The following is a 15,607-nucleotide window of genomic DNA, read 5'->3' on the forward strand; positions in this document are numbered from 1 at the left end:
TCTGATGAGGAGGAGCTGCTGCTCGGTTCAGAGTTCAATACTCCTCAAGGCCATCAAGCTCAAGTCGAAAATTGGGTGCCACCAATGTGGGCAATAATGACGGTGATTAGTAACACCTGTCACTAAGCTCTCGGAAACTGGAATTGTTAGTGTGCGATGCTCTATAAAGAAAATATTATCACGATCTGGAACTAAGCAATCTTAACGAATTCCGATGGCCTTGTGATTGTAAAGTCCTTTCATGCATCAGATTGCTGTTAATTCCTGTGACATTACTCTATTTTGGCTAACACAGTAGATAAAGTGGGGAGGCCCAGGAGGCGGGAGGAAGGGGAGGAGTAGAGGGACGGGAAAAGCCGGCAGTTCAAGGCTGGCACTTGTTGAATAAAGAAGTGTTGCACCCCAGCTCTGTGTCTACTAATTTTTGCATGCATGAAGGGTGATTGACACTCCAGTGTGAGGCGGTCCACTTGGAAGATACTACATTGGCGACGAGGCTGGACACGGGTCCCCACCGTGCCTGCCATCTCAGGTCCACTGCGCTCGTGGCGTGCTGTCGGGCACCACTGGAGACGCGGGACCCCACCCTATCGAGGACTCCCGGAGAAAGTTGGTTGGAGCGAGAAGGCCCCCACCATCGGAACGAGTCCCCTGCGCAAGCTCCATCAGGGCTCCAATGCGCACATCTTCCGCGGGTGGAGCCGCAGCGGCAGCTCCCCGCGTAGTATTCTTCCGGGCGGTGGAGAAGAAACTTCTCCCGCCAACGGCAACGACGCAGCAAGGCCTAGCCTGCGTACATCTGAACACCTGTGGGTAGAGCGGTGGCTCCCTGCTCACACCCTCTGGGCGGTTGAGGAGCACTGGCCTCCCGCCAACGGCAACTACAGAGAAAACAACTCAAAGACGAGCGGTGGAGGCGTGGCCCTCCCGCTCCAACGCGAGCAAGATAAGGGTAAGTTCACACGCCCCACCGCAATCAAAACCCACAGGCCCCACATCTCGCAGCGCAGCGCTCTCCTGGAGCTCCAGCATCACCGCGCACGGGGGAAAGTTCGTGTATCGAACACAAGGCCTCGCAGGGCCACCGACACGCGGCACAGCGCCCCTCCTGGCGTTGTGAGCCCCGATGCACACGTGACAAGGAGATCCACACTCCCATGCCACAGAAAGCCTCAGACCGTGCCATCAACATAAGGCCCCACAGGCCCGCCAACACGCGGCACAGCGCCCCCCCTTGGCGCTTAAGAACTGCTACGCACTGGACAGTAGACCTCACGAAATGTCAGCGAATAGCGCAGTGCCCTCATCTGTCACCAGGGCCTCACCGCACCTAGAACAAGGAAAGCTTATTTCAGCATATCAAAAGCGGAAAGGAGAACAATTAGCAACAGCCCATGAGCGGTTCAGAAGGAGAGTCACTGACTGTCCCAGTGACTCCAGTCAGACCGGGACACAGGAAAATGACAGACAGTCTCCTAGCCCAATTGCCAGCAAATTTCGACATCACTGAAACCAGTACCCTTGAATGACGATGGAAAAGGTGGCTGAGGGATTTTGATGTGTGCATAAAAGCGGCTGGTCCACTAGAAGATGACCAGAAACTCAACCTCCTAAACCATGCTGTGGGAACCTACGTGTGAGACATCCTAGACGAAATACCGGAAAGCAACATAAACACCTACGCCAAACTGAAGACGACGCTCACTGAATACTTCACACCCCACACAAACGTGGACTGTGAACGGCATGTGTTCCACACCACTAAACAGAACAGAGGGGAAACCACAGACGCATTTGTCATGAGGCTGCGATCAAAAATGAAACACTGTCATTTCAATAACTACTCCAACGAGGAGGCCCTCAGGTCGCAAATCATAGTGGGGTGCAAAAGCGCTGATTTTCGCAAACGATTACTGCAACAGCCACGCAACCTAGAGGAAATCTTAAATCTGGCGTGATCGGATGCTGCCCTCGCAGCGCAAGTAGAAGGCCTAGATGAAATAAAAATCATGCACGGAAAGCACGAAAGCCTCAACAAAATAGAAGGGACGGCAAGAAACAACAGTGATCCTTTCTGTTACCGGTGTGGACATGAATACCCCTATGAAGGAACGTGCCCCGCAATGGGCCAGACATGCTCCACGTGCAGCAGTGACAACCATTATAAGGCCGTACGTTTGATCTTCCGCAGCAAGATGAGAGAGGCAGGAAGAAGTGGGAAGCCCACAATAGAAATGGAACAAAACGCGTTGACACACCACCACCGGGTAGCGCACCAGCCCCACGATCAAGGGCGTCACAGACACCACGACGAACAGCCAGAAAGAAGAAAAGACAAAAGGGACTGGAGGGAGAGCAAGACCACGCCATCCAAGACAAGGACAAGACCCAGGAGGTATGTACGATGCCTCATAGAACAGTCGCAATCTGACAGCGTGTCAAGTGTATCGTCGGAAGAAAGAACCCGCAGACCGGAAAAACACCAAGAAACACCACGGAAAAAGGGATATCTATATGCTCTCGGAAACAACACGGCAAAAGAACACAGCCCAATACTCAGGATACAAGTCAATCAAACAGCTGCCGAGTTTCTGATAGACACGGGGGCAACAGTGAATGTAATCAGTGAGGAAGTCTATGAAAGCATACCAAACGCCCCTCACCTGCAACCAGCACGAGCCCTCATCTATCCATACGGTTTGAAGACCCCCCTAGCATGTAAGGGATGCTTCATGGCGTCATGCTGATACAAAGAACACGGAAAAAGCATCCCCATGCATGTGTTAGAGGCTGCCACCGAGAGCGGATGCATATTAAGCTATCAGGCAGCCATAGAGATGGGACTCATTCACATATTATATCGCCTCATGGTACACAAATACTTAGACAGAAGAAGGGCTGCTGTTAAAGGGCACCAAGCTCGTAATTCCGCGAAGCCTGCCACAGAAAGTTCTAGAACTAGCCCATGAAGGACACTGAGGTGTTGTGTCTACTAAAAGGATGCTAAGACAAAAACTATGGTTCCCCCAACTAGACATCTCTGTGGAAGAACTACTGCAGAACTGCCCTACGTATGCACTCGTAAAGCCACACACATCACCTGAATCACTGAGCATGACAGCACTGCCCGAAGGGACATGGGAGGAAATAGCTGTCGACCACTTTGGGCCACTGGAAGGGGGAGAGTACATATTGCTGACTGTGGACGAATATTCAAGATACCCAGACCTGCAGATAGTCCCGTCCACATCAGCGCATCACACCATCCCAGCCCTAGATCGGATGTTCACAACCTACGGAGTGCCCAAGGTGGTAAAATCCGAAAAAGGACCTCCATTCACTGGACAAGATTTCCAAAGATTCGCAGAATATATGGGTTTTCGTCACAGAAAAGTAACACCACTGTGGCCACAGGCAAATGGAACAGTGGAAAGATTAATGAGCAACATCAAACGCACAACACAAATTGCACGCATCACAGGAGAACCTGTCGAGAAGCTATTATACCAACTCATGCGAGACTACAGAAGCACACCACATAGCACCACCGGGAAAACACCATCAGAGGTGATGTTTGGGCGAACGATTAGAACACGACTACCACATGTAGCGGCTGACGAAGACCAATATGAGACTGAAATGAGAAAGAAAGACATGTTCATGAAAGAGAACATGAAAAGGGCTGCTGACGCCACCCGCAGGGCCAAGGAAAATGACCTGGCGCCAGGAGACCTGGTAGCGGTCCGCTAGCCTCAACATCGCAAAAATGTAGCTCCATTCAGTGAAGAACCCCTCATCATCGTCAAAAAAAAGGGATCACTCATCACCGCAGAAGGAGATCGCAGGTCCATAACAAGAAACTCATCCCATTTCAGGCGGATGCCTGGTGCCCCATCCTTAGTTGACACAAACATGAATGACACCCTCTCTCAAAGGGATGCTCCATATGAAGGAGATAGAGAAGACTCCGAAGGGGACACAGCACCAGAGAGATGGACGGATCACTCGGCAATGGTGGACTGTCGACCCCAGAGAGCATGAAAGAAACACCATCGCCTCATTGAAGAAATGAACTGAGGGCAGGACTAAATGTTTAGTAATGGGAGGGTGTGGTGTCGTCACTGCACCCCTGTCATGTGGGGAGGCCCGGGAGGCGGGAGGAAGGGGAGGAGTAGAGGGACGGGAAAAGCCGGCAGTTCAAGGCTGGCACTTGTTGAATAAAGAAGTGTTGCACCCCAGCCCTGTGTCTACTCATCTTTGCATGCATGAAGGGTGATTGACACTCCAGCGTGAGGCGGTCCACTTGGAAGATACTACATACAGTATTCAACTTGGGCCGAATACTTGACAATGTATTTGCTATTTGGCTGACTACGAAGCACGCTCTTCTGTAAACACCCAGGTTCAATTGGTGCACAATCCGTACTGTGCAAAAAACCCACAGGTCAGAGTGCAAGGTGGGTTTCCTGCGTTTATTTCCGGTGTGCAAAACATGTTTTCCGACAATATCTGGAATCAGAATCCCCCTCGTGCTCCTTTTGGCTTCGCCTGGCTGACTAGAGCAGTCCTAATGCCCGTCTTGAACACCTGAAGGGCATTTTGCCATGGCAACTTGCTGCAGACTCTGGGCAAGGTGGTAAAATACTGTGATTTTGCACAGCTGCATGCCATTTTACCAGGCTGTTACACGCTTTTGATGTATTTAGGTTTTGCAGACTCCCTAATTTGCAGGGCTTTCTCATATACAGACCCAAGCTGCAGACACGCCCAGTGTGCCTTGGATAAAAAAGGCACATTATGCACTGAACTGGTTAATCCTCGTCCCAGCGATCCTTCTGCTTCATTATCCAAATCCTTTATTTTATACACGCTTTTCTGCTTACTGAATGTGTCATAGTGCAAGTGTGATATATATTTGTGTTGATGGCTTCCTTTATATGTCTATTGTACCCATACCTCATGGGAGCATCATTGCAGTTAAGGGCCAGTGTGATAGCATAGTTGGTTGAGTATCCTCTGTACATATCCGTACTCGTGATTAAAATCCTTCCATGGGTACCAATGACTTGGGTAATGTGACATTTCACATGTAATTGGTATCATTTGATTGAGCTGAGTTTTAAAAAAAGAAATCTGGCCGAACATACATGATTCTTTTGAAAAACGCCTGTTATTTAAGCAATATGCCTCGAGCCGTGTGGGAATTACCGAGTCCGGTAATGCCCGGGGCCCATAGTTATAGGCCTGAGCGAAACGAGGGCCTTAACAAATGCCCCGGGGCATTACCGCCCCCGCGGTGAGGGGTATATTGCTATTAGTAACCCGTTCTGCAAGACCGGGGTACTAATGGCATTCTTTTCTGTTCCGAAATGCTGCAGAGTTTCGGAACAGAAAAGAAAAAAAATAAATGTCCAAGGAAATGGCTGCTGGGAAAGGGAAAACAGAGTCTGTTTTCGCTTTCCATGGCGGCCTTTGGGAGCGGACGTGCTAGGAACACAAGTGTTCCCGGTGCGTTCTCTCCCGAAAAAGGAGAAATCAGAAGGTAAGTGGGCTTGGGAGGGCGGGCAGTGTGGGGAGGAAAAAAAACACATACCTGAATCCCTGGGGGGGGGGAATGGGGGGGAGGAAGGCCATGGCAGCTTCTCAGCCGTGTGGAGGCTCGGAACGGGGATAGCCCCAGCGAGAGCCAATCAGAATGTTTCTTACATTCTGGTTGACTCTCGCCGGGTACTAATACATGATATTATACAGCCATGGCAGTAAGGCGATGGGTCCGTAGTGTTTGATTTCTGCCTGTCACACCTCTTCCTTACCAATCCTACACCTTCTTTTTCCCATCCTACCCCAGCTTTTCCCCCATTGGGTTACTTCATCCAGGGATTCCTGCCTCCCCACTCATTGAGGAATATTGCACATCTCATCCAACGTCCTACCTCTGAAAGATGTCATGTCCCAATACTTAATTTATGATGCATAGTTTCGACTTGATAGATGTCTGTGTATTTGTGTGTGCAGAGACCACAACTGCAGTCAAACCCTTACCAACTATTCACTGAAAACACTTGCATACGCCCAAACTGCAAGACCATGCAATATCACACCTGGGTATGCAACCAGTTTACCGTTCTTTTCATGTATTTATTTCTTGGACATATCCTGCTTTGCCTGAGGACCATGTGGACCATCTGACAGTCCTGGCTGCAAAAACGAAGTTCTCAGGGCGTACAACACTCAGAACTCTGCCTGCAAGTGTGGGCACTGTGAGAAACCACCTGGAGCACTGTGAGTGGCTCCCAGTGGGACATATGACACACTGCCTCCCTTAGCCGGTCTCCTCGGGTTTCCAGCAAGGGCGTCTACAGCCAAGGAGCACTTTGGGCCAGAACCCCTGCTCAAGCCCGGACTTCGCTGAGCTCATCCTTTACCTGACTTCTGCTTTAATGTATAGGGATCCTTTGACCCATTGACTGTCCTTTCATTGTGGAGCGTCTGTTACCTCACAGAACCAAGACACATTGCTGTTTTGAGCCTGTTAATTGTCTTTTGATTACCTGTAGCCCCATTGTAATCCAACTCAGAACTTAAACCTGCTTCTTCAGAGCCAACCATCCATCCCTTCCCTTTATGCCCACCCAACTACCCTCGCTCTCCCTTGGGCTGCATGCTTTCTTCATTTTATTCACTTGTCTGTTTCCTCTACCCTTCCTCCTTATACTCATTCTTCTCCCTCTCTCATAGCCTTCAGGCTCAACTTGGTGTATCTTTTGTATCTCTCCATCTTCCTCCTTACCACTGCACCACAGCCCTCAAATAAGATGCTCCCGCTCTCCCAGGATCTCTAACCTCATCGTTCCCTTTTGCCTACCGCGCAATGCCTTTTCCTCTCCCCCAGCCCCTATCAATGTTTCTCTTGGTGTCTGGAATGCAAAATCCCTCTGAAATAAGTCTTTCTATATCACTGACCGTTTAGATTCTTATCACACTCAACTTTCACATCTTGCTTTCACAGAAACCTGGATCTCCCCTCATGACTCAGTTCCTTATCAATAAGGCCCTCTACATCACCCTTCTACTCCTGTCCGGCATAAACTCTTCCTCTTTTGAATATGCCGCCTACAACTCTTCCCATTGTTCTGGCTTTTTGTCGACCCCCTGGTCCTCTCAACTCCTTCTTCCCTGATTTGACCTTTCTCCTTGAGTCACTTCCTACAGACATCCCCATTATCATGCTGGCAGACTGTAATCCCCCCACAAGCTCTATACAGCAACCTGTCGTAAACTTAACTTCCTCCTATCAGACCACTCCCCCTATTCCCTCCATGACCAGCCTACCCACTCATGTGGGAACTCTCCTGTCCTCCTCTGACCTCTCCATTGATCCCTCTCACTCTGATCACCCCACTATTCACTTTAACATCTCACTTTCCTACACCTTCTACTCCCCATATCCCCTCTTCAATGACTAAAAAGAAATTCCTTCTGGACTCTGTTGCCCCTTACCTTGAGGATCCCCCTATTCATGTCTATTTCATTGACTATGCTTTCTCTGACTTCCTCTATGCACTTACGACTCCATTTGACTCGCACATTCACACCTTCCCGTTCCCATCCTCAGCCTTGGATCATCTAAAAATTCAGAGCCTCAAGACAAACATGCGCCGTAACCTACAACACTGGTGGAAATTACAGACACCTACCCTACTCATAGCCTACAAACATTCCCTTGCTTCCCTAACTTCTGCTCTGGACTCTGCCAAATCCTGCTACTTGAAAAAGCTAATCTCCTCCCTTCGCAGTCACCCCAGCAATCATATACCCTCCAATCTTTGCTTACACCTTCCAAGCCAATATTCATTGCCTCCTTCATTCCTGCATATTACTTTGCATACTCATTTTCCTCTAAAATCAATGAAGTGCATGACACTTTCACAGCACTGCTCTCTCTCCCTCCTCAACCCTCTTTCTGTCGACCACCTCTCTCCCTACCTCTTCTTCTCTTGTCTTCATTTCCCCTACCTCTTCTAATGAATTACCACCCATCCTTCTCAGTTCCAACCCATCGTGCACGCCTATCGACCCCTTTGCTCCCCAAATAGTACCAATCACATGTCTCTATCTCTCTAGGCTCTTTATCCTCTCTCTTTCTTTGCTGTACTTTTCCCTGCCTCCTTCAATCCTGCAACTGGGCCTCATTAGGACCCAGGCGGATTTCGCGGTGCTAAATGCACCGCGAAGCACGGCGGAAAGCCGTCGATAGCGCCATGGGGGTTGGCGGATTTACCGCCCCATTCCGACCTCGGCGGAGCGGTAAATCCCCAATCCCCATTCTGCCCTTCCCCATTCCCATTCTTGCCCCATAGGGTATAATGGGAGTGGGGAAGGAGTTAATTACGCCACCGTAAAATACGGTGGCGTAATTAACAACGAGGTCCCGTAGCGCCATGGTTTTCTCCGCCTGGTAAAACCAGGCGGAGAAAACCTCCATGGCGCTAAGGGAACTCGTAGTACGGCGGACGGGTCCGCCGCGATTAGCGCTGGCGGAAACCCACTCCGCCTGGGTCCTAATGAGGCCCACTGTCTTACCTGTATTGAAGAAACCTTCTGCTGACCTACATTTCCCAGAAAACTATGGTTAAGTTTCTCTCCTTCCCCATTAATCAAATGTCCTGGAGCGAGTAGTCTTCTACTGGATCACTAAGTACCTTGAAGATAATAACCTTAATGATGCACTTCAAACTGACCTCAGTAGTAAATACTCCACTGAAACTGCACTAATGCATGCCTCTAACTTTCTTTATAATGCTATCGCTGCAAACTCGCTTCTATACTCATCCTTTTGGACATTTCTTCCGCTTTCGACGTTGTTGGCCACTCCTCTCTCCTCCTCACTCTCTAGGCCCTTGGGTTTCCATCCTTAGCAACTGAAATATCCCACAGTAGAGCACTGCAACGCTTCACATCCTAGCCGGTGCTCATGCTATGCTGTCAGGGACTTACACACAATGGGGCTATATGTCAGTGCAACATAGGCAATATGCCCATGCATTTTTAGCAATATGGCATTTTTCTCTAAGCATGCAATGTTGAAATGTGAATAGTTGCCAGCCATTGTCTCTTAGCTTGCTTTGTCACCATCATGTGTATGTGGGTCAACACATGTCAATCAATGTACTCCATGCAGTATCATTTGTAAAGCAATGACAGGTTACAGTCCACTGGAAATCCATAGGTTTGCAACAATGTATAGATAGGCATCCCATAGCATTAGGACATACCAATGGCAGGGTACTGCTCCCCGAATGCCACTGAACAGTGACTTTAACAGGAGCAGGGTCACTGTAGGTTCTTTAACACAGAAGTAATTTACAGGGGACTAGGGACCATCCCATTTCCTAATAACAGAACACTAAGAAGAAAAAACCTGGTACGACAGTAGATGAGGATCCTTATAAGACTAGGAACATCTGATTATGAATTCTTGAATGATCGGGAAAAGTGGCACCAATATTTCTAATAGCCTCAACCCTAGCCATATACATATTCAATTTGCACAGATTTTGATGTGCATAACTCAGATGCCCACCTGGGCCTGTTTCAAACTTTACAAACCCTTAATAAACATTAAAATAAAATAAAATAAACAAATACTTGAGAATGAGATGCATGCCTTTTTCAGGTACGTAGTCACGTGGAAGGATTGTATTCATAACCTTGGGTAATGAATGAGGTTGAGTCAAGGCCTCTGGAATCTTTTCAGCAGAATGACCATGTAGTCCTTATTATTTACTAATGGTATTCTTGGGTTGACATATAAAGCATCTTTATAAGAAGCATCAAGGGGTCCAACCATCAAGACGCCCAATGACACTGTGCCTGTTTATCGAGGTTCACAAACAGGAAGTCAATCCCACTGTCACAAGTTTATAAAACATGTAACACATACATTTCTACACAAAATGTGTCTCATACATTCCAGACACCTAGAATACAATCCAACCAAACAATGTAAATAAGGAAGGGAACAAATAAGACCATTGCAAATGCAATTTCATCATTAACGATAAAACCTGCAGTTCTCCAAGTATACAATTCCTAAAACAACTAACATAAAATATCACAGTTTGACAACAGATCTCATTTCCCTTAAATTCATATAAACATTTTCTCCCAACATTTTATGAATATGAGCTAACAACTGTACTAAAGATATAATCAACGGCGTCCCCTTGCCTCCCATCAATCAATCGATTCCAGAGGCACCACTGGCTTTCCAAATGATCCTCCTCATCAACAAATCTCTTCAGGTGCCCCGAAAGCTAGACACCCAAAGCCAGTGTTTCCATTTGTGGGTGCGTAAGGAAAAAAAGATGGGGGAAAAGTACAGAAAGACAAAGCTGCTGGAAATTATTGCAAAGTATTCAATGTAAAATCAAATAGCACAAACAACTCAAGGCAAGTAGGCCAAACAACTAAGAAAACTAATATAGAAAAACACTTGAAAAATAATACATAAAATATTTAGTGCATAAATTTAAATAAACCATGGAGGAAAGTGGTAAAACCATTAGGCGGAAAATCCAGTAGTCGGTGCTTGCCATATACATTCTCAGTTAAATCATTACATTTTTTGAGTTCTGATTCATGACATTGTTTGTCAATTCCCTTGTTTGGGTAGTGCTTATGCTTTAAAACATGAGACAGTACATGTTACTGTAATACTAAAAGAAACCAACACACCTGGTTATTACACGCAACGATCATGTGCTCGGGTTCGGGCATAACACAGCTCTCCTGGGCCACCAGTGTGTCTTTGGTGTACCCCGGCAGGCGGTAGGATGAAAAAAGGCCGTAGTATTGTTTCATGCAGAGAGGTTGGCCAGACAGCTGTCCCCGGGCAAAATCAACGGGCAAAGCGTGGCTGAAATCAGAAATGGCAAGATTTCACTCAGAAGGATGAGATAGGAGCACCCTTTGCAAATCAGGGCCTTTTTAGCATTTCTTCCTTCCAAAGTCGACAAAGTGAGTATTGTTAAGCCTGGAATTATTAGCAATTCTTCTTTAGATGCCAATCGACTATTCAGTTTGCCTTGTTCACAACACAATCATTCGATACCATTGCCAATCCTTCCTCTTTTTGTAAAGCCAATATCGTGGGTTTGTTTTAGATCTTGTTGGGGTTCAATAAGATCACATTGCGCACTTTCCTTAATCTTCTCTGGGGCTTCACGTCTGAACCAGGAAATATGGCTATGATGACTCAAGCTTGAACCAGTGTACAAACCAAAGCAAATGCGGCTGCTGGAAAGAGGGGCCTGTGGGATGCTCCTGTGACCATGCTGATTGACAGCCTGACGATGCACTAGGCATGTGTGGCAACTCCTGGGAAGCACACAGGCAGAACGCGATCAAAGCACCTCACTGCGTGTGCCCATGTTTTGGTAATACAAGGATAGTACATACTCAATATTATGTCCATAGGGCCCTCCCGCATGCAAATGAGGAAATGTGCTTTTGTGCGCATGCCTTCGGTATTGTAAAAGGGACCCTGTAGTCCATCCTGTAATACTAATATGCATCCCACTGCAGGTAAAATGCCATGTTTGTGTGCCAGCGCCTCCCTAGCTCGGGAGGGAGGCACCGACACACAAACTTGACATTTTACTGGCATTACAGCAAAGCCAATAAGATGAGTGTTCTTAAGTTGCCATATAGGTCCACATTGGTGCAGCCTGCGAGGGTATGTTTTCTCACGTGCCCTTGCATGTTTTCTGCCATTACGAGCAGAGTCAACAAGATGAGTGTTCTTTCATGGCCAAACAGGCCTTCACTAGTGCAGCCAGCGAGGGGCATCTTTTCATAAGTGGCTTTCATTTTATTACTGGAATTATGAGCAAAGCCAACAAGAAGAGTGTTCTTACGTGGCCAATGAGGCCTACCTAGTTCAGACAGTGAGTGCATGTTTTCATGAGTGGCATCACATTTTGTATTGCCAGTATCAGCAAAACCAAGAAAGTGAGTGTTCTTACCTGGCCATAATGCCCTAGTTGCAGCCAGTGAGGGCATGTTTTTACAGTGACATTTCATTTTTTTACTGGTGCCATTATGGCCGAAGCAAACCTGAGTTTGTTCTTTTATGTGAATATTGGCATACATTGATATAGCCAGTATGGATATGCATGGGGGCAGCCCGCACAAAAATGTTTTTTGATATTGGCATGTACTGTCAGCAGAGGCATTAAAAAAATGCATTGGAAAATGTTCTTTGCACTGTGGGTGACTTGGCATCTACTGGCGCTTGTGCTACCCTACAAAATTGATTGTGAACTGTGTTACAATTAGTATTTTTTTCTTTTTTTTGCAGGAAGTGTGCTTTAAAATGCATCATTTTAACCCATTATTTTAAAAAATGCCACCAAGGTACAACCCTCCCGACCCCACCTTTGCACCTTCCTGCTGCTTCACTCTGCTTGATAACTCTCACATGTTCACGGTAAATGTTTATACTCCTACAATTCAAAAGTTCACCAGCCACCACTATGTCCTGCCACGACGGCCAGCAGCGGTTCACTGAGCCTCCAAGGCAATCACGGGGAGGCAAAAGGGCATTAGGACAGCGGCCCGCGTTAGCCGCTGCCCGCTGCAAGCTCTTAGGTTGGTACATGGGGCACCGAACTGCAACCAGCGCTGTTAATGAGACTCCAAAACTCAGCCTTGTCAACAGCCCATCTCAAGTTCTTCCAAAGCTGCTGATACTGATACGGGTAAATCTTAAGCTTAATCTAGAAAGGTAGGTGCTAGAGCCACTCTGATTAAGACGGAAGGATGAATACTGTGGCAGAGCTCCATGCCATAGCAACTTCTGAACCTTCCTCTTATTCGGAATTCCCAACACGCTGAGCTCTCTTGGGACGATAGCTCAGGGGCAACGGGCTCCCCTTGGAAGCAAGACGACACGGGAGCAACACGGGTTTGATCCCCGGGTCCACGCTTAGAAACCTCTGGGTATTAAGCGCGTTAAAAATAACCTATCATATGACCATTTCGCTACTCATGTAATTAGCAATAGAGCAAACAGGTTTTGCTCCAGTCCATATTGCATAAAGATAGTTGCCCTTGGGGAAACATAGATAAAGCCAATATTTCCTTTTTGGTTATCAGGGAATGGAGCAAATCGTGTCCGGAGTCATATGTATGGTGATAGGTGCACTGTAAAGAACAGCTTCTACCGGGACCATTTCTTCGCAAGGTGCTCCGACTAACGGGTCCACGACAAGTTGTTTCCCCATAGTCCATTTGCTTCCAGGTATTCTCCAACTGCCATTTGCTTCTGAGTCTCCTCACTGATTTTGTGCCCCAACTATCCCCCGCCCGTGAGGATGGTCCAGACAGCCCTACCCCTGTGGTTTGCTCACAGCGGCTCTACCACTATAACTTGCTCCTAGGGGCTCCCTCAATGTAATTTCTTCCTGCATGCTCACCCACTGTGACCTTGCTCCTGGGCGCACCCTACTAGGTGATCTGTACCCACTGTGTTTTGGTGATAAGTTCTTCCCCACTGCCATTTGCTCCTTTGTGTTTCCCCACATCTAGTTACCTCCCCCACTGTGATCATGACGATCGGTGTTTACCATGGTGAACTGGCTCCCAGGCGCATCCTAGTAGGATGTCCACAAGGCTGCCATGGGTAGGATAAGTCAAATTCCCAAAACACTGCAATTGAACTCCCCTCTAAACACACACCCAAGCCATCAGAATTCCACATCTCTTCCACTAACTTGTACAACAGTCCCAACAACGCACTGCACAAACCATACACCCATTTGATAAAGATACTGCAGATTCTCATGACAAAATTCATCTAAAAATAATACCTATACTTAGAACCCAGATTCTACTGATGTGCATTTGCAAACACAACAGCACAACTACCTTGTATTTTTCCTCTGTCCCTACTAATCACACCCATCCAGTCTCTTTTGCATGTCCCATAGTACCAGGAAACTATGCAAATAGAAGCAAAGTGCAGTATAAAACCTCCAAAACATAACATGACATGACATATGTATCCTGTACCGTATAACACAACGTTTAGAACCAGGGCAAAAATGTGGCTGAATCAATCTTTTTTCATGTTTTCTACTTGTTGACTAACGGAAAAGACGTACAAGTAGGCAATTTCAGTGAGTTAGGATAGTCCCACAGTAAGATGGCTTGACATAAGTGAATTCTTTATTGAGCGACAAATACTGGGTGTTGAACGGGTAACAGCGAGAAAATATACCTGGGAGAGGAACTGGAGGCTATAACAACATGTTTTAACTTTGACAGCGTGAGGCCAGTATTTACATGTCTACAAATTACATCAAGTGGTTGTGACCAATCAACTTCGGGGCACCAGTGGTCCAGGGATGAATACCGGTTTCTAAACCATCAATCAGCCCCACATCTGTAGTACACCAGAAGGGATCCGAACAGATGGGAAACACAAGCAAATTATAAACCTCCTTGGACAATTTTGGTAACATGGACGGAACTGCAGGCTTATCTCTGCAAGGTCATGTATCGTTGGTTAGATGCCTAACAACTGGAAGAGGACTAGGGTTTTTTTAGGTTGAGGCCAGGACCGAGCCCTACACGCGCTGGAATTTTTTTTACAAAAGAGATCCTGCGCCTCACTTTCTCCCCATACCCGTGAGGTAAATTCTCACAGTGACCCCTCGAGGGTGTGCAACTTCACAGTTCAAACCAAAACACAGTCTGGACCATAGAAAATTGAAAGATATATATATATTTATTTTAATTGTACCATATTTCATTCTGTTCTTTAAAAAAAAACATATACAACCTAAATAGGGCTGCAATGTAATCCATTGTAATTTTTGGTTAGTTGCAACACAGCAAAAATACAATTATTACCCGATGATAAAAGAGACTGTCCAGTCAAGGTTGTATACAAATATCTACTTTATTATTACCACAACTGACAGTTCTAGCACACTATGAAATACAAACCACCCTGTAAAGTAAGGAAGAGGACAGACAGTTTCAAAGAAGGAAAATGGATGCACTATGGATACTGACAGGAGGGTAGTCGGTATAGTAAATAATGAATAATTGCAACAGTTCAAGGTTACTTGGTTTCAGCACAAAGGGAGCAACTGGGTCATAAAATTCTTTAGGGGCCTTAAGAGAAGGACCAAGGGGACAGAACCACAATGTACCTTGTGCTGTAGATGTTCTTGGTGCTTGACAGGGTCGAGTCAGTTTCAGGGTGCTTTGCAACTTCTGCAGCAGAGTACAAGAGTGGAGACAGCTGCTGGTATCAGGCGGCAGCCAGTTCGGTGAGCGAGACTGGATGGATGGCTGCAGGCTGGCCTACACAGAGGTTCAGGATCAGGAACCATTGTTTCAGTGCTGGTTGGCGTTTCTGAAGCAGTGGTCGAGGCGTCTTGGACGAATTTAGTGACTGCGGAATAACAACCGTCACCGGTGCTGTCAGTTGCAGCTTGAGGGGCTTGACTGGATCGAAAATGTCCTTTAAGGTGGACGTTGGTAGACGTTTGTCGAAGCACTTCGCTTAGCTTCTTCACTGGGCTTGTGTCATCCT

At 46.9% G+C, this 15,607-nt stretch overlaps 1 protein-coding gene across 1 annotated transcript in view; it reads right to left on the minus strand.

Annotated features, from left to right (window-relative positions):
- CHAT (choline O-acetyltransferase) overlaps window positions 1-15,607 on the minus strand; it is a 692,169-nt gene that overhangs the window by 348,584 nt on the left and 327,978 nt on the right. Inside the window, exon 6 of the mRNA XM_069610814.1 lies at window positions 10,738-10,918. Coding sequence (XP_069466915.1) covers window positions 10,738-10,918 — 181 coding nt within the window. The remainder of the gene's footprint in view (window positions 1-10,737; window positions 10,919-15,607) is intronic.

The sequence above is a fragment of the Ambystoma mexicanum genome, chromosome 8, assembly GCF_040938575.1.
Source record: "Ambystoma mexicanum isolate Mex_15411 chromosome 8, UKY_AmexF1_1, whole genome shotgun sequence".
Classification (NCBI taxonomy): domain Eukaryota; kingdom Metazoa; phylum Chordata; class Amphibia; order Caudata; family Ambystomatidae; genus Ambystoma; species Ambystoma mexicanum.